Source organism: Dipodomys merriami, unplaced genomic scaffold, assembly GCF_024711535.1.
Source record: "Dipodomys merriami isolate MVZ:Mamm:240054 unplaced genomic scaffold, mDipMer1.0.p SCAF_52, whole genome shotgun sequence".
Taxonomy (NCBI): Eukaryota; Metazoa; Chordata; class Mammalia; order Rodentia; family Heteromyidae; genus Dipodomys; species Dipodomys merriami.
The window spans coordinates 5,449,538-5,467,646 of NW_027206091.1; the positions used below are offsets into that span (position 1 = coordinate 5,449,538).

Here is an 18,109-nt window from a genome sequence, read left to right on the forward strand (position 1 = left end):
CCAGCAGCCACCACAGGCCTGTTTTCCCCGCCGCACCCACCACACCCGCCGGCCACGCCCCGCTTCAGGCCCGCCTCCCTCAGTGAGCCAGCTGATGATTGGCTGGAAGCGCTGCCTGTTTCGAGAGGCGCCGCGTCACGCATAATCCAGCATTCCTATTGGTTATGGCGGCGGCGGTGGCGCGCGCGGCTCCTCCCCTCCGGCGGGGAGGGAGTGGGGTGAGGTGGTGGCGAGGGGAGGTGGAGGGGGTGGGGGGGGAGAGAGGGAAACCGGTGGCCGTGGCGGCGGCGGCGGCGGCGGCGGCGGAACGGGCGGAGGCAGCCGGTTTCGTAACCGTCACTCCTCGGGGCTGACTTGCGGGGCTTCTAGGCCTGGGTCGGAGTCGAGCCTGTGGCCGCTCGGGGCCCTCGCTTAGAGCAGAGACCGCCTGAGGGCGGGCGGGCGGGCTGGAAACCCAGGTAAGGAAGCCGCGGGGCGGTCACCACCTAGAGGAGGAGGCGGGGTGGAGGCCGCAAGTGAAGCCGGCCGCTTGCGTGGGCGCGAGCCCGGCCCAAGGAGAGACCTAGCCCGGGCCGCGGTGGCTCACTGGGCCGGGAAGGCCTCGGATGGTTCCCGACTCGGGATTACCCCCCCCCCCCCCCACCGACTTCGACGTCTGATGCAACCTGCCGGCAACACCCGACACCGACGGGCTGAGCTCATCGCTGGCCGGGGCCCCGCGCCCGGGCGCCATCCTGGACCCCCGCTCTCCACCCCCCGCCCCGCGGGGAGGGGACGAGGTGTCTCCCCTTCTCCCCCCCCCCCCGCCCTCCAAACGCGCTGGGTGACCAGCCAGGCGCGTATTGGCCCCTGGGGATGCAGAGCTGTGCCCAGAATAGCAGAAGGTGGACCATATCTTTTCGTTTCATGCCACACAGGACATTTCCTGTCGCTTCCAACCACAGCTGGGCTGGCTGGGTGGAAGAGAAGGGTGTGTAGCCATTTGTTTTATTTTATTATGCGGTTATATTGTTTTTCCCAGGATTATTCTTATTATTTTTTTAATTTTTGGCTGGTCTACGGAGATATTTGCATCTCCTGCAGGTCACTATATATAGACGTAGCGTAGTGCAAGGCAGCAGAGTTGAAGGGAAATAGAGCAGAGAGCAAGCAATGGGTGTAGAGGGGGAAGGTTGGTGGGAGCCCTCAGAAAGCTCAGCACACAGGTGTCAGGGGGAAAGAGGAAAGGATGCTTCCTCCCCGCCCCCCAAGTAAGCACGATTGTTTCTGCTTTTCATAAGGTTGATGGGTTTACCTTTTGCTAGATCCATCCTTCCTTTCTTCCTTTCCTTCCCTCCCTCTATCCTTCCCTCCCTCTTCCTCCTTCTCTCCCTCCTTTTTCTTTCCTTCTTTCTCTTTCCTTTTTCTTTCCTTCTTTCTCTTTCACTTTCTCTCCTTTCTTTCCTTCTTTCTTTCCTGAGAACCTACATCTTAACCTGTATTCCTCTTGGAAAGGTTTTTCATAGAGTTGATGGGCTACAGAAAAAAATTGGCAAGTTCTGACTCAGGCTGCACACACTTGAATCCTTATTTGAGTATATCAATCATTTTATGTAGATCTGTCTCAAAGCAGCGCAACACTCCAAGAAAATTTTCAAGTAAGATACTGTAAGCTGATTTTCTTGAAATTCTGCATGTCCAAGTTCTTGATATTAAAGAACTGGTTAGGTATTATGACTTGAATAGTATTTAGGTAAGCTAATTATTCTTCAGGGTAGTCTCTGCCTCTGGAAAAACTCATAAACAAGGATAACTAATTATGGGATGCTGAAGATTTCAGCGTCTTGTTTCTTACTTGCCTGGTTCAGTTTAGTGGCAGCCTTAAAAAAAAAAAAAAAGGTGGGATCTGGGTACTGGTGGCGCATGCCTGTAATCCTAGCTGCTCTGGAGGCTGAGATCTGTGGGTTGCAAAGTCAGATTTTCTCTGTGAGATAAACCACCAAAGAACCAGAAGCAGAGGTGTGGCTCAAATGGTAGAGTGCCAGTTCAAGCCCAGTACACTCCCCCCCCCCCCAAGCAAAACTTCACTTATAAAATTTAATTGAAATATCAACAAAAATTTAAATACAAAACTTCATTGTTAAAATTAAAATTTCAGGAGTATATTGTATTTGTCAAAAAGGCTATGTGATCTTGGAGAGATGGCTTCATCCTTGGGGAATAAACAGCTCTTGGTGGCCCCCTGAGAAAAACACGTAAGACCTTGTGGGGCTGATTATGGTCTGAAGTTGCTTTGTCTTTGAGAAGTGGCCACAGTAATGATAACTCTTCGGAAGCCACAATTCTAGGTTTATCCTTGGGAGGGGTGTCTGCATGGGTTCTTGTGCTGATAGGTACACTGATTGCCTTCTTTTCTGGCTGCCCAGCTCTAACAGTAAAAAAGAAAAAAGACATTCTGTTTGAATGTTGCATCTCATACTCTAGATAGGTTTAAAAGATGATAAATATATGTATGTTTTCTTCTTCCTTTTTTTTTTGTTTTTTTTTGGTGTTGGTCCTGGGGCTTGAACTCAGGGCCTCAGTGTTGTTCCTGAGCACTGTACGAGGTGAGCCACAGCTCCACTTCCAGCTTTTTGGTGGTTCATTGGAGAGAAGTCTATAGCCTTTCCTGCCCAGGCTGGCTTGGAACTTATCCTCAGATCTCAGCCTCCTAAGTAGCTAAGGTTAAAGACGTGAGCCATCAGATTCCAGCTACTTTTTCTTCTCAAACTCTTTCTTGGACCCTGCCCTAGCTGCTGGGCAAGTGAGGGTGAACTGAGCCCTGCCCTCAGCTGAGTCTGCAGGGAGATGCACTAGAGGTGGAGGCCATGACTGTGCTGGGGTAGCCCCGGGCTGCAAGTGGTCAAGCATTGCGGTGACCAGCACAAGAGATCCTGCACTGGAGGGTCAGGACCTTTCATGTAAGTCCTGGAGGCTGGAGGCACAGACCACTTGTCAGGGGGAGGGTGTGACTCAGGGAGGTTGGCTTTAGGGAACTAGGCTCAGCTAGAGACTGGTTCCCCTGAGAGATGATGTCAGCCTGAGGTAATTTGTGGGGCACTGGAATGAAGGGGAATGGGAGATGGAGGTGTTTTCTTCTGTTTCCCTTTGTCTTAGGAACAATAGTCAGACTTGCCAATGATTGAACAGATTGTAAAGAGTTAAAAGGAATGGAGGAGAACACTTATCTTCAGGGGAAAAGGAGGGAGCAACAGGTTCTAAGCATTTGAAGAAAACAAGTGACAAAAAGGGCTAGGGAAGTTCTTGACTTTTTTTTTTTTTTTTCCCCCAAGAGAAGATGGAGAAAAATTCAGTTTTATTTTTCTCATTCTAACATTCCGAGCTTTCATTGTATTAACTGATTTGAATGAACATGACTCAAATTAAGAAATCTGAATCAGAGGAAATGTGTTACTCATTTAGCTCAACATTCTTTAATACGTTTGTGCTGTTACTAGGCCTCGAACTCATCCTGGGCGCTGTCGCTGAAACTTTTTCTGCCTAAGACTGTTGCTCTACCACTTGAGCCACAGCTCCACTTCTGACTTTTTAGTGGTTAGTTGGCGATTAGAGTCTCACAGATTTTCCTTCCAGGGCTGGCTTTGAACCTCAGTCCTCAGATCCCAGCCTCCTGAGTTGCTGGGATTACAGGTGTGAGCCACCAGTAACCTGCTTAGCTCACTTTCACACTTAAGTGTTGCTGAATCCCTAGGACATTTTATTATACAAGGCCCATTAGCTCTTCCCCAGGATGAACCTGCTAGATTTCCATCTGTGCAAGGTTCCTAAGGATGCTGCTGCTTCTTAAGGATACTTGTCGGGGACCACTCTTTGAGATGTGCTCCTTAGCTTTCCTGTCCCTCCTGGAGTGGAGTGGTCACTTGCAAGGAAATGGGCACTACCCCGCTTCCTGTACCCTGAACTTCGGATCAGGGTTGGTTCACAAGGAGCCAGACCTGCATTAAGTTTTAACTAGCCATATTTGAAAAAACTTCATTTATTAGTCTGTTGTAGGTGCTCAGTAAATGTGGAAGGAACAAAAGTATAATGCCATAGTTTTTGTTCATTCACTATGTAAAGTACTCCTTTATTTTCCTCTTTGATCTGTTACTTGGTTCTTTTTTTTGGGGGGGGGGGTGTCAGTCATGGGGCTTAAACTCTAGGCCTGGGTGCTGTTGCTGTGCTCTTCAGTTCAAGGCTAGCACTCTACCACTTGAGCCATAGTACCACTTAAGCTATACAGTACCACTTCTGGTTTTTATGTGGTTGATTGGAGATAAGAGCCTCAAGTATGTTCCTGTCTGGGTTGGCTTTGGACTGCAATCTTCAGATCTCAAGTCTCCTGAGTAGCTAGGATTACAGGTATGAGCCACAAGCACCCGGCTTAGTTCATTTTTTCTTCACTTTAACAATTTTTTTTTTTTTTTTTTTTTTTTTTTTGTCGGTCGTGGGGCTTGAACTCTGGGCCTGGGAGCTGTCCCTCAGCTCTTCAGCTCAAGGCTAGCGCTCTACCACTTGAGCTATAGCGCCACTTCCGGTTTTCTGGTGGTTTATTGGAGTTAGGAGTCTCACGGTCTCTCCTGCCCGGGCTGGCTTTGAATCACGATCCTCAGATCTCAGCCTCCTGAGTAGCTAGGATTACAGGCGTGAGCCACCAGCGCCTGGCTACTTTAACAATTTTTTAAAAATTTATTTTTAATTAATTAACTTTTATTGTGAAAATACCGTACAGAGGGGTTACAATTACAGGGGCAAGGCAAGTACATTTCTTATCAAGCATTATAGCCTCCTCCTTTGTTTCCCCTTTCCATCCCTTCCCATCCTCCCTCCGTCCACGCCCTCCCACCCAATCTTCCTCCCCCCCACCAAAGTTATAAAGTTTGTTTTCGACATAACGACTTGTACATCTCATTGTTGCAATGGGTCCACCTGTATCCCTATTTAAACTATTTGTTGTTTCCCTTCCCCTCCACAAATTATACTGACATCAAATACAGTGAAATACAGGGGTTATACCGTGGGGGAGGGACATACAAACAAATATTTAACAACTTTCTTGAAGATTTTTTTTTTGTTGTTGTTGGTCATGGGGCCTGAACTCTGGGCCTGAGCACTCTCCCTCAGCTCTTCAGCTCAAGGCTAGTGCTCTACCACTTGAGCCACAGTGCCATTTTCAGCCTTTTCTATTTGTGTGTTAGGAGGAATTGAACCCAGGGCTTCATGCATGCTAGGCAGGCACTCTACCACTAAGCCACATTCCCAGCCCCTTACCTTGGCAGGATGAGTCAGACAGATAGAGGAACCCCTTCCCATTCCTGTAGCTTTGGTTCAAAAGTAGGCATGACCATCACTGAATTTGGAGTCTCTAATGACTAAAGTCAGAGGCTGAGTTTGTGGCCTGTAGTCAACCATTTCCACATATTTCCCTTGTGTGCAGCAGGGGGACCTTGAAGTCCCCAGGGAGGCAGAGCCGAGATCAGAGTTGACCTGCTTTTCTTGTCTACTCTGAGTTGGCTACATTTGCTATAGAGATTAGAGAGTAAGAAAATAATTGGTATATAAAAAGTTTTTAACTAGAGCCGGGCGCTGGTGGCTCACGCCTGTAATCCTAGCTACTCAGGAGGCTGAGATCTGAGGATCGAGGTTCAAAGCCAGCCCGGGCAGGAGAGACCGTGAGACTCCTATCTCTAATAAAACCACCAGAAAACCGGAAGTGGCGCTGTAGCTCAAGTGGTAGAGCGCTCGCCTTGAGCTGAAGAGCTGAGGGACAGTGCCCAGGCCCGGAGTTCAAGCCCCATGACGGACAAAAAAAAAAAAAAAAAAGTTTTTAACTAGATAATTAAGATGAATACGATTGCAGTTGCAAAGACAGTTCCAGGAGAAGTATTAAAACAAGTTTTTTTTTTTAAAATTGGGTAAAACACTGAATTTACACAAAGAAGTAAGCACTAGTGTCTCAGTAGTAGTGAATGGCAACTCTATAAGTAGAAGCAAAATGGGGCGACCTCATAGATTTTCAGGGGGAATTGTGAAAAGCCCATCACTGAGCAAAGACTTGGAGTAGAAATCCATCATGGTTTGCAGGGAAGCTCTCTGTCTTGCCTTAGTACTGGAGGGGGAACAGATGAACCACTAGCTCTGGGCTGGCCGAGTGGCTTTTAAAACAACTCATAGTAATGATATATGGTCTTGAAAAAGCAGACTTGAAAAAGCGAAGACTAATAACAGTGTTTATAGCAGTGCCTGGCTCAAGTTTGGTCAAAGCTATGGGTGTTTACTAAGTGAACTTTTCTGAATTAATTATGGGATGCACTCCAGAGTTTTCCTATTGATTTAGTTGTAGCAGTTTTGTGAAAAGGACCATTTTGTGGTTTTAATCCATTTCCATAGTTGAACCTAGTACTTTCATTTCTTTTTTTTTCTTTTTTCCTGATCCTTGAAGTTGGCCTGAGCATTGTCCCTGAGCTTTTGTGCTCAAGGCTGGCCCTCTACCACTTGAGCCACAGCTCCACTTCTGGCTTTTTTGTTGTTAATTAGAGGTAAAGAGTCTCATGGACTTTCCTGCCTGGGCTGGCTTTGAATAGTGATCTTGAAGATCTCAGCCTCCAGAATTGCTGGGCTGACAGCAGGAGCTTCCATTTCCATAGGCAGCAGCACTGCTGCCCTGCCCCTGAATCCCAGGCACTTGGACTTCCTTTCTTTGTGATTTCAGATTTCTCTATGTTTCAGGAATTATATCAAGGAAAAACAGAATGAGAAGCAAGGGGGAACCTTACCAGGTGTCTCTGAGTTCCTCTGTCCAAGAAACTCACTTGGTAACTTTGAGAAAGCTCAGCAAGCCAAAACCTTTTCAAAAATACCCCATAAAGGGTGCTGGCCAAGAGTTAATCCTGGCTGACTCCAGTTTCTGTCTGAATTGGGAGCGTGGGCGCCACAGCATCCTATTCCTCCTGGAGTAGTTTGACTCGACCTGTAGTTAAAAGACGGTTTTTCCCTTTGGTTGCAGGTGTCTCCTAACCATAATTAACCAAACACCTCAAATATCTCCCTGGCAGATTGTCAAGTGCTGCCGATTCATAGGAGCTACCCTAATTAGTGTCTTCTTTTGTTTTTTTTCTCTCCCTGTCTTGATAACCATCGATCACAGATGGGCAAAGCCCCTGGGGGTTCAGGTGGGCTGGGCTCCGCCTTAGGGTGCCTCTGTACCAGCTTACCTGTAACTGGAAAGCTTCAGACTTCAGAAGTGTTGGGACCGCTGGCTCTAGACTTGTCTCAGCGTCAGCAGTGTACGTGGCCTGCCGCAGGGGGGCCATGCAAGTTTAATCTCATTCAAGCCTGCCATTCGAAGTATTTTAATTCCATTTCTTTTTTAACTAGATACACCTGGAGATTTTGGGGGCAGTTTAGCGTGGCAACCCCATTGATCGCCTTGTGCTCATTTCTACCTGTCCCCCCCGCGTTGGCAAGGGAGAGTGTCCAAATGAGCAAGATATCACAGCCAAACAGTGCCGCAGGAGTGAACGGGGTCAGTGTCATTCATACCCAGGCCCATGCCAGTGGCTTGCAGCAGGTCCCTCAGCTGGTGCCTGCTGGCCCCGGGGGAGGAGGTAAAGCTGTGTCTGCCAGCAAGCAAAGCAAAAAGAGTTCCCCCATGGATCGGAATAGCGACGAATACCGGCAGCGCCGAGAACGGAACAACATGGCTGTTAAAAAGAGCCGCTTGAAAAGCAAGCAGAAAGCTCAAGATACCCTGCAGAGGGTGAACCAGCTCAAAGAAGAGAACGAACGCTTGGAAGCCAAAATTAAACTGCTCACAAAGGAATTAAGTGTACTGAAAGACTTGTTTCTGGAGCATGCGCACAACCTTGCAGACAACGTGCAACCCCTTAGCACCGAAACGACCACGACAAATGCGGAGAGCACAGGACAGTAGACCTCATTCTTTGCAGACTTGACAACTTGGGGGGCTAAAGGGGCGACCATGTGCACCCCTCAAATGGCTGAGTGGTGTCGAGCCTTCTCTATTCAACCATCCATTGGAGGTTGTTTTCTAGGATCACCACTAAAGAGTCGATTAGCCAGGGAATTTACATATCGATCTTAAAATGTGGGGGTCGGAAGAATGCTAAGGTATATGGTTAACAAAAAAAAAATCCTGGACCTTGATGTTCTTGAGTCTTGACTTTGTCAGAAATAGGCTTCTTTTAGGTTGACAGAAAGAATGGAAAATTGGCAGATCGTGCAGGCAGCTCTCGGTTTTAGCAGAAAAGATCAATTGGGTTAAGTGAAATTGCCATCTGTGTTAATCTATTTGTGATTAAATTGTCTATTACAATCCTGGGACTATAGAAACCAAACAGTTTGTAATTGGGCACAATTTTATGTATAGCATACACCTTGTTTTAATATAATTAATACTGTCCCATCCCTTCCCTCCCTCTGCCCCCACTGTAGTAAGTTTCTGAACTGTGATGTCAGCTTACATAAAGAAGCCACATCACACCATAAAAATAGAACACTTAGGAAGCGGAGAGACTTAAAAAATAAAAGACACATTAGAATCATGCTTTTGGGATACCTTTGGGTTACTGGGTGACATAGTTTTGTGATGGATTTTATATATATATCTATATGTCTACATATAGACATATAGATAGATATATAGATATATCCCCACTTGTGTCCCAAAATTTTAAGCTTCTGTAGTTGCTAGTGAAGCTTTTTTTTTTTTTTAAATTTCAGAATCCATTTTGACAGCCAAGTTAGTAAATAAAGTGATTTAGCAGCTTGGTGGCATAAGCTACTGATTAGGATTGGGAATACTAGTGCAGCTGGTAGTTTCTTCCCTATGCAAAATAACTGCCTAGGGCCACAATTTTTATGTGTGTGTGTGCGTGCTAGTCCTGGGGCTTGAACTCAGGGCCCAGGTGCTGTCCCTGAGCTGCTTTGCTCAAGGCTGATGCTCTGCCACTTGAGCCACAGTGCCATTTCTGGTTTTCTAGTAGCTCATTGGAGATAAGGACTTTCCTGCCCAGGCTGGCTTTGAACCTTGATCTTCAAATCTCAGCCTCCTGAGTAGCTAGGATTACAGGTGTGAGCCTTGGGCACCTGGGCCGCAGTTTTTAAAGTAAAAAATTTTCTGGTGAAGAAACAAGCACGATTTTTTTTTTTTAAGGCAAAATATATCTGGTAAAGAAACATTTGGTTGTAACCAAATGATTTGAAACATGTATCAACCCTGTGCCATCCCAAAAGAATACTCTTAAGAAAACTTGAAAGTCCAAGGTTTTAGCCTTTAATTTATTTCCCTTAAAAATGTCTTTTTATATTGTTTATATTGTGACAGTTTCTTTTTCTAGTTAGTAGGCTTTTCTTCTAGATTCGATATACCCTGCCTCTGTTTATCCACTTGGGTGCTTTTATGTTCCATAAATTATTTTCAAAAGAAAATATTGGTAACACTCAGGATATTGACATTTTTGTTGACTTAAAAATATGTCAGTTATTAATGTAAGGGCATCTCTAGAGTCTGCCTTATTTCATGTTGATAGTTTATAGATTGTCTCAACTTTTTTCCTTTTTTTTTTTTAAAGCAAAATTCTAACTCCCATTTGTTGGCTTCGGTGTATTAAGTGACTAGACACGAGTCCTCTGTGACTAGAGTCTGGGGTACCTGCACCTCACTTGAACCTGGCTGCTTTGCTGTTCTCCACGTAGGACTTGAGGTAATGGAACCAGCAGGGAAGTGGACTGGCCCCCTGGCTTTGGTGGGAGACTTCTGACTGCCACTCTCCTGTCATGTCGTGCTTGCAGCTCTCCAAAGCCAACACCTTGGGCAAGAGCCCAGCATTGTTCCTTGTGACACTTCCCGGGAAGGCTGCTAACCAGCCAGCAACCAGCCAGCAGGCTCTGTGGCTTTTTTTTAAACTTGTTTTTTATTAAACTAGGACCCAACACCAGTTTGTTTACTTCAGCTAGAATATTGATCTGCTCATAAAGTTGGTAGATGTTTTGAATAATTTAGCCAGGATGAACCCACAGAATCCTCCTGAATCTTTTAACTGCTGAGGGATGTTCTATCATTAGCTTAATTGGAGATGCAGTTAGGCCCCTTGAATGTTTAAACACCTATAATAGGTGTTAATGGACATTTTAATTTCTTATCTCCCCCCTCCCCAATAGCTTCCTGAAATGGATGCCTTCATGGGATTAACCAGGCATGAAAATGAAGTATATTGGAGGAAGTGTGTGTGTGAGAGTGTGCTCAGGAGAGAAGATTGGAGCTTGTAGGAAGATCAGTTCAAGCTTTCCTTTCACATTAGCACAAGCCAGTAATGGTGCATGGGACAGGGATGTTAGCCAGCTCTTGACCATCTTAGGGGAAAGTTGTTAGTCTGGTAGATTAGTCAGTGTAATGTTGAGGGAAAGCAGGAGTGGGGAGGGGGGTGAGTTTTAGGAACTGCAAGGTGACATTTGTAACTTTTGGACTATTAGCATTGGCTCTGTTCTGTGGCCCGCTCAGAGGTTGAGGGAAGCTATAGTGTGTAAGCTTAGAGCTGTGTGTGTGTGTGAATCTCCTGGGAGAGGAGCTCACTGGCTGGGGTCTCTTGTCCTGAGGTCAGAGCCCCTCTCCCTGGCCTGGCTCCTTGAAGCGACTAGGGTGCCAGCTCCAGATATCTGGGACATTTTTACTAAGTAGTAGCAAGATTTTCCTAAAATATGACCAGATGTTGGAAATTGAGGTCATGAGCGTGCGATTCTGAAGTTTCTGTAAAACGTCAACATCAACAATTGGACATGAAGGGAATTGTATGGATATTTCTTAACACCTACTAGAGGGCTGGAACTTTGTACCCAAACACCCAAGTTAGCACTCCCTCCCAGTGCTTTCTGATGCCTTAGAAATAGGAGAAATGGTTCTGTTCTTGTTGACAAGCTGGTGAAGAACAAGTTCACAAGGTAGTTAATTCCACCAGACACATCTGCCTCTCAGGAAAAAGTACTCGCTTGTTCTTTTTGTCCCTGGTTTTCAGTTTGTGAGATTACTCTATTTTTTTAAATATAATTTTATTTCTTTCAACAAATTTAAAAATAAAAAAAAGCCTTTGAACAATGACTATTTCACTGTGGGTTTCTTTATATTAGACACAAAAAAGCAGTTTGTACAAGGACCTGGGAGGAGCCTGCGGTGCCTGGCTGTTCTGGTCCCATCCGTGGAGCCTCGTCTCAACCTGCCTTTCCCTTCAGTGGTGAGAACTGGCTTTCTGTAGAGCACATCTTTAGTTATAGTCTTAGTAGAATGCATTCTACCACAGAGAAAGGATCCATGCGTTCTGCCTAATTACCTAGCATCTCAGTATTGGTCTCTTTTGACAGTGGGGATAGTTTTTTTTTTTGTTTGGGTTGGTCATGGGGCTTGAACTCAGGGCCTGGGTGCTGTCCCTGAGCGTGTTTGCTCAAGGCTTGTGCTTTACCACTTTGAGCCACAGCTCCACTTCTGGTTTCAGGTGGCTAATTGGAGATAAGAGTTTCCTGCCCAGGCTGGCTTCAAACCATCATCCTCACATCCCAGCCACTTGAGTATCTAGAATTCTAGGTCTGAGGCCCTGGCTGTGGGGACAGTTTTAATGGAGACAGTCTTAAGTTTGAAGTAGACAAAAGGCCTTTCCCCTACCAATACTATTTCATAGAGATGAATTCACTGATACGATGGATCTAAGAAGTATGTTTCAGAGGAAAAGGCCATTTCCATACTTGCCTTCTATGACGCTTTGTGTTTGGGGAAACAAATTATTGCGCTTTCATGAAAAAGTTGTAGGACAGTTATTTTCCCCTCAGTATATCCCATTTCATTTTAGATTTTTTTGGGGGGGGGGTCAGTCTGGGCTTGGGCACTGTCCCTGCGCTCTTTAGCTCAAGGCAAGCACTCTACTGCTTGAGCTACAGCACTACTTCTGGTTTTCTAGTGGTTTATTGGAGATGAGTGTCACGGACTTTCCTGCCAGGGGCTGGCTTTGAACCGCGATCCTCAGATCTCAGCCTCCTGAGTAGCTAGGATTACAGGTGTGAGCCACCAGTGCCCAGCTCTAGAATTTTTTTTTTTTTTTTTTTTTTTGGTGGTACTGGCATTTGGCTCAGTACACTGCACTTGCTAGATAGGTACTCTACCACTTGAGCCACACCTCAGTCCTTTTTCTGCTTTTAGTTAATTTTTCAATTAGGTTCTGGTGAGGGTTTTTGTCTGGCCAGCTTTGGTGTCAAGATTACCTATGGCCTACCGCGTAGCTAGGATGACAGGCACCCGCCAGTGTTCCAGCCTTATTGATCAAAATGGCATCTTGAGCTGGGTGCTGGTGGCTCACGCCTGTAATCCTAGCTACTCAGGAGGCTGAGATCTGAGGATCGAGGTTCAAAGCCAGCCTGCGCAGGAAAGACTGTGAGACTCCTATCTCCAATAAACCACCAGAAAACTGGAAGTGGCACTGTAGCTCAAGTGGTAGAGTGCTCACCTTGAGCTGAAGAGCTCAGGGACAGTGCTCAGGCCAAGTTCAAGCCCCATGACCGACAAAAAAAAAAGGCATCTTGAGAGTTTTTTGCCCTGGCTGGCCTCAAATCCTTATCTACTTCCAATCTCTATCTCCTGAGTAGCTGAAACTACAGGAGTGAGCCACCTCACCCAATGGGAATTTTTATAGATTGTGAAGGTCTCAGATCTTCTCATAACAACACCTTCAGATGAACCCTTTCACTGTCGGTAGGTACCTGTAGAGTTCATACACATTTAACAGGCACTTGAAGGAGAACACAGGCCGAGTCCTCTTCCACTGCAGCTCAGACTGCAAGTCCTTTCTAATTGCGTTTCTGGAGCAGGAGAAAGTATGCGGAGCCTCCTCTCCTGGGTCTTCCCAGACAGCAGGATGGTCTCTAGAACAGGTTGTAGCTCCCTAGCATGCCAATTGCCAGACCCAATTTTGTCATATGGCTCCTTCTGCCAACTACCCGTACTATTTCTCCTACTGTTTCTTTGGAGTCCTTGGTTTCAAATGTACCATGTTTTACTCCTCACTTCAATCCCTTCCTGACTGCGCCCCGCCTCCCCCCTCCCCTCCCCCAGCTGTCTGTACAAGGCCGATCCTGTTTCTGCCCTTCCTGGTGCTTCTCACCAACAGTGCACCTCTGCATGGTGTTTCTGGTGAAGCCCCTTAGGAGGGGTGGACTCAGTGAAGAGATGGTGATTGTGTTGTTCTGGTCCGCCGTTCTGGTACGAAGTAGATGTTGAGTTAGTCATGGCCCTTCCAGAGGGGGCTCTGGCACCATGTAGCTTCTGGAAGGTCTCTAATGAACTTTTTTTTTGGGGGGTTGGTCGATTGTGGGGCTTGAACTCTGGGCCTGGGCACTGTCCATGAGCTCTGCAGCTCAAGGCCAGTGCTCTACCACTTGAACCATAGCACCACTTCTGTTTTTCTGGTGGTTAATTGGAGGTAAAAATCTGCAAGGGGAATTTCCTGCCCGCTGGCTCTAAACTGGGATCCTCAGATCTCAGCTTCCTGAGTAGCTAGGATTACAAGTGTGAGCCACCAACACCTGGCTTTTAATGCACTTTTGAAGCTGTCTATCCTTCAGCTGAGGTTGGCGACCTTTTAGTGCAGCTACCTCAGAAATTCGGGTCATAACTCCTCAGGAAGACTAGCGTGGGCTGATTTTCTGCCCCATCATGCCTTCATTCCTGACATCCTTTCCTCCCATTCATCCTTCACCTTGGCTCAGAATTCCCGAAGCCAGTTTGGGGGATGGGCAGTTTGGTGGGGTCAGTGAGACAAATGGACACCTGAGGCTGGGACCAGGCACGAAGACCAGGCACTCACTAAGTCCATCAGTGGGCTTCCACTCCTGGCCATATGGCTGCTTTAGGTAGGCATTGTATGGCTGCTGGTTTGCTAGTGGTCCAGGGGCCTTTCCCTCATGCCCCAGTGCTTCTGGTGCCTGCTTGGGGAGCCTGGCAGAGCTGGCACTGCAGCCCAGCAGAGTCCCTGAAGCTCAAAGCAGGCTTGGGGGAGGCTCCCCTGTTCAGCCTGCCAGCCTGAGGCAGAATCAGAGGCGCACAGCCTGTACCCCCCCAGCGCCATTTTCTTTTCTTTCTTTTTTTTTTGTCGGTCATGGGGCTTGAACTCTGGGCCAGGGCACTGTCCCTGAGCTCTTCAGCTCTAGGCTAGCACTCTACCAATTGAGCCACAAGTGCCACTTGTCTCACAGACTTTCCTGCCTGGGCTGGCTTTGAACCATGATCCTCAAATCTCAGCCTCCTGAGTAACTAGGATTACAGGTGTGAGCCACTGGTGCCCAGCCCAGTGCTATTTTTTCTCAGGGTTCTGGGTCGAACATGCTCATTTGCAAAAACGATGAAGCAAAAGTCAGACATGGAGGGCTGTTTTTATGCTTGAAAAACTTTATTGCAAATTCCTTTCTGCACATTGATTTTTGAGAGAAAACACTGGAAATGTATCTTCCCGGAGAACAGAAATAAAAGTGGCAGCAAGCTGAAGTTTAATTGCTACTAAACAACAGGACTCATTTCCATTGGTCATTTAAATTGTTGTCGTTTTTAGACAGAGCACACAGAGATGAAGGGTAGGTTTTTGCAGAACAAGTGGCAGGATTTGGCAGGATCACGTGACAATGCAAGTTGTGACTTCTGAGCACCACGTCTCCCCCTGTGCAGGGCTAACCCCGAATGCTGCCTGGAGGGAGGGAGGCAGGGAGGCCACAAGGCCAGGCTTGGCTTCAGTCTCCCTGGGCCCCTAGGCTGCCTCTACTTGGAGCTGGAGAAGGGCGTCAAGGCTTTGTCAGCGCCCGCCATGCATGCTTCGATTTCCTCCACGGTGCGGGGCACGCAGGTGAGCAGCTCTATGCCAGAGTCAGTCACCGCAACGTCCTCCTCAATGCGGACCTGGGTCAGAGCGACAGGCACTCGTGGCGGACGGTGCCCTCCCCCCACCAGGACCTGTGTCCCGCCCTACTGTGGCACACATTGGGGGAAATCACCCCTCCGCTGCTAGGCAGGTTGAGGGCACTGTGGGTGCAAGAATGTGGGGCTCAGGGGCACTCACCCCTCCAAAACGGCGGAAGCGCTGCAGGGCCTCCTGGTTGAAGAAGCAGGCTTGGGCTGGGTCTGCCAGGGCCTGGTCCAGAAGGTGGTCGATGAAATAGATGCCCGGCTCCACGGTGAGCACCATGCCCGGCTGCAGGTGCCGTGCAGTGCGCAGGCTCCGCAGGCCTGGCTCATCGATGCGCTCCACACCCTGCGGGTTTGAACTTGGCTTCACACTTGCTAGACAACTGTCCTATTACTTAAGCCACACGTGCAGCCCATTTGTTATTGAGTTCAAATACACTCCTAATGTTTTTGCCTGGAACTAGCCTTGGACTGCTATCTTCCTACCTATACCTCCTGTCATGGAATTATACGCACATTTAGCTTATTGGTCAAGATGCGGGGGGGGGGGGGGGGGCGGAATTTCACTAACTTTTAGCCCAGGATGGCCTTGAACTGTGATCCTCTTGTTCTCTGCCTCTCAAGTTGTTGGGAATACAGGTGTACGCCTCCTCACCTGTCCACAGGTCCTTCTGATAAGGCCCATCTGCTTGCACCTATCTCTGAATTGTGAGTTGCTGGTTACTTCTGGGCTGCCTTCAAGAGCCCCCTAAGGTCCCGTGCACAAGGACAAGCTGCCCAGGTGGGCCCACGGGCTAGCAGGGCACCCAGCTGCCCCCGCGGAGGCCCCCTCTCCAGGCCAGAGGAACAGCAGCAGCCAAATGAGGCAAGCCAAAAAAGCTCTTAAGAAGGCTGCGGGCCTCCCGAGCGCATCTTTCCTTTCAGCAGTGGAAACCGGGCGCAGAAGTGCCAGTGCCGCTCCCGGCCCCACCCCTGGCCACCCCAAGTTTTCCACGTGAGCCTCCAGGAAGAGGAGCAGTGCTGCCACCAGGGCAAGCCTGCCAGCACCAGCAGGCGAAGGACCCGCGTGGGCACCGGCTGGCAGGGTGGCTCAGGAGGGAGACGTGCGCTGGGGCTGCCTGTGGAGGACTCATGTCCTTGCTCCCTCGGGTCCCTGTGCGTCCCTCTGGCCTCTGGCCGGGACCTCTATGCGAGCGGGCCGCGAGCGAGCTTTCTGGGGAGGATCTGAGCTTGCTCTGCTTCACTTGCAGCTCCCCAGGAAACCAGCTGCAGGGAGATGGGGCTGTCACTTCTGACTGTTTGGGGGCCAAGAACATCAGACTTCAATTAGTGGTTCATGTAAGGTAACAGAACCAGGCTGGCTCAGCCTCTGAGGGAAGGCTGGGGCTGAGCCTCCATCAGGGCGGGGACAGCCACTCTGACCTGGTGTGAACAGACTGGGGCACAGTGAAGGGACCCTAGTGGGTCACACTGGGCAGACGCTGGGCCGCTCAGAGCGCCTCTGGGCTGCCGAGCTGGAGGCTGGGCTGCAGGGGGGCTCTGCAGGCAGGGGTACCTGTTTAGCCTGGTGACTGGCACCTGGATGAGAGGCGCTCACGGCAAGGGCAGGATCTGTTTCCTGTCCACAGATAGCTCCTGGGGCTCTGTTCCAGAGTCTGCCTGCCCCTGCCCTCTATCCCTTTCACGTTGCACCTAAAGGTCTCATCCCCTTCCTCCACACATGGCTGTCAGCCAGGAACTTGCCAAGATGGCGTCTTTCTTCCTCTTCCACAGGGGGTCAGGCTTGCTGACCCCCCCACCCACTCCCACCCCTGCACAGAGCTGAGCTGAGGACGGAGAAAGGCTGGGCCAAGTGAGGTACAGGCCGAGGAATGCCAGCCTTCCTGGGGGTACCCATCCCTGCCTCTGCCTGCACAGAGAGCTCCAGGATGCCTCAGCTTTTACTGGGCTCTGAGCGGGGGAGACCCAGATGTGTCTGTAGGCCTGAAGTAAAACAAATGACTTTTATAGGAAAAGTCATATTTTCTTCCCCCAGTGTTTATCTGTCAGAAGAATAGACTCTGAGCACAAAGAGCTGCTTACTGGAAAAGATGAAAACAGTTTGCTGCCAATTTTCTTTGGTGGAAAAAAAAAAAAAAGTGCTTTGGCGACTAATGAATCCCGAACGTCAGCTAACAATGTCTGGAGGCCTCTTGGCTCTCCCGCACAATGGCATGGGTGAGGGGCAGAAATTAGGAAATTAAAACTGATTTTGTTTCTTCAAATTTAACTGTTTACACTTGAGGAAAAAAAATAATTGAATAATAATGTTCCTCTTGAGCAATGCCCTACCCCCCCCCAAAAAAAATCATTCTTCATGCTTTCAAAATACCCTGAAGCCAGGAGGCCAAGCCTAGTCTTGGCTAACTGGCTGGTGGGTCCCAGGGTGTGTGCCGATTGCACAATCGGCCCCCTGCACGGTGGGCACCAGGCCAAGCAGTGAGAATGGCTCTGCACCCCCCCCCCGCCACAGGGCCTGGAGGGGTGCAGCTACCTGCCCAGAAGGGCCTGGGGAGGGGGATGGGTTCTAAGGCCCCCCCCCGGGTGGTTCTGAGGGCTGGTGGGAAGGGCAGACGGGAGCTGTGGTGGGCATAGCCGCCTGCAGGTGCTGCCCAGGGCAGAGGGCGCCGCAGCCAGGAGCAGGAGGAGCGTGAAGGACCAGACTCGCTGAGGGACACAGCGCAGCTCTACAATGCTGGCTTCCACTGTACCCCGTACCTGCCCCAAGAACCCTCCAGTGCCCCCACAAACCCACTCTGCAGACACGCCCACACTGACCTCAGGGTAGCCTCCCACATCGTGCACATCAAGGCCCAGGAAGTGGCCGAGCCCGTGGGGCATGAACACGGCTCCCAGGTGGACCTGGACCATGGCGTCCACGCTGCCGCTCAGGATGCCGATGCGGGTCAGCTCCTCCAAGTGGATGCGGTCGGCGAGGCGGTGCATGTCAGGCCACCAGACGCCTGGGGGTCACAGCGAGGCTGCGGTGGGCTAGGGCCCCCCTCCCCCGCACAGGGCTAGGCAGAGAGGGACACACACCATGGGGCCCAGGAGTGTGGACCCTGGGACCCCTCTGTCTTCCCATTCTGTTTAAGGGGT

At 49.1% G+C, this 18,109-nt stretch overlaps 2 protein-coding genes across 2 annotated transcripts in view; one reads left to right on the forward strand and one right to left on the reverse strand.

The window, feature by feature from the left end:
- Window positions 1-369: 369 nt before the first annotated feature.
- Window positions 370-11,134, forward strand: Cebpg (CCAAT enhancer binding protein gamma). Its single transcript, XM_069998565.1, has 2 exons — window positions 370-458; window positions 7,396-11,134. Exon 2 carries the CDS (start codon window positions 7,499-7,501, stop codon window positions 7,949-7,951), a length of 453 nt encoding a protein of 150 aa, XP_069854666.1. The 5' UTR covers window positions 370-458; window positions 7,396-7,498; the 3' UTR covers window positions 7,952-11,134.
- A 3,314-nt stretch (window positions 11,135-14,448) lies between these two features.
- Pepd (peptidase D) overlaps window positions 14,449-18,109 on the reverse strand; it is a 90,986-nt gene continuing 87,325 nt past the window's right edge. The window contains exons 13-15 of the mRNA XM_069998567.1: window positions 17,789-17,973; window positions 15,126-15,317; window positions 14,449-14,965 (exon numbers count right to left, since the gene is read on the reverse strand). Coding sequence (XP_069854668.1) covers window positions 14,828-14,965; window positions 15,126-15,317; window positions 17,789-17,973 — 515 coding nt within the window. The 3' untranslated portion in view covers window positions 14,449-14,827. The remainder of the gene's footprint in view (window positions 14,966-15,125; window positions 15,318-17,788; window positions 17,974-18,109) is intronic.

What these genes read in the sequence shown, in the direction of transcription:
- Cebpg (XM_069998565.1), top strand. Translation starts at nt 7,499, where the DNA reads ATGAGCAAGATATCACAGCCAAACAGTGCCGCAGGAGTGAACGGGGTC.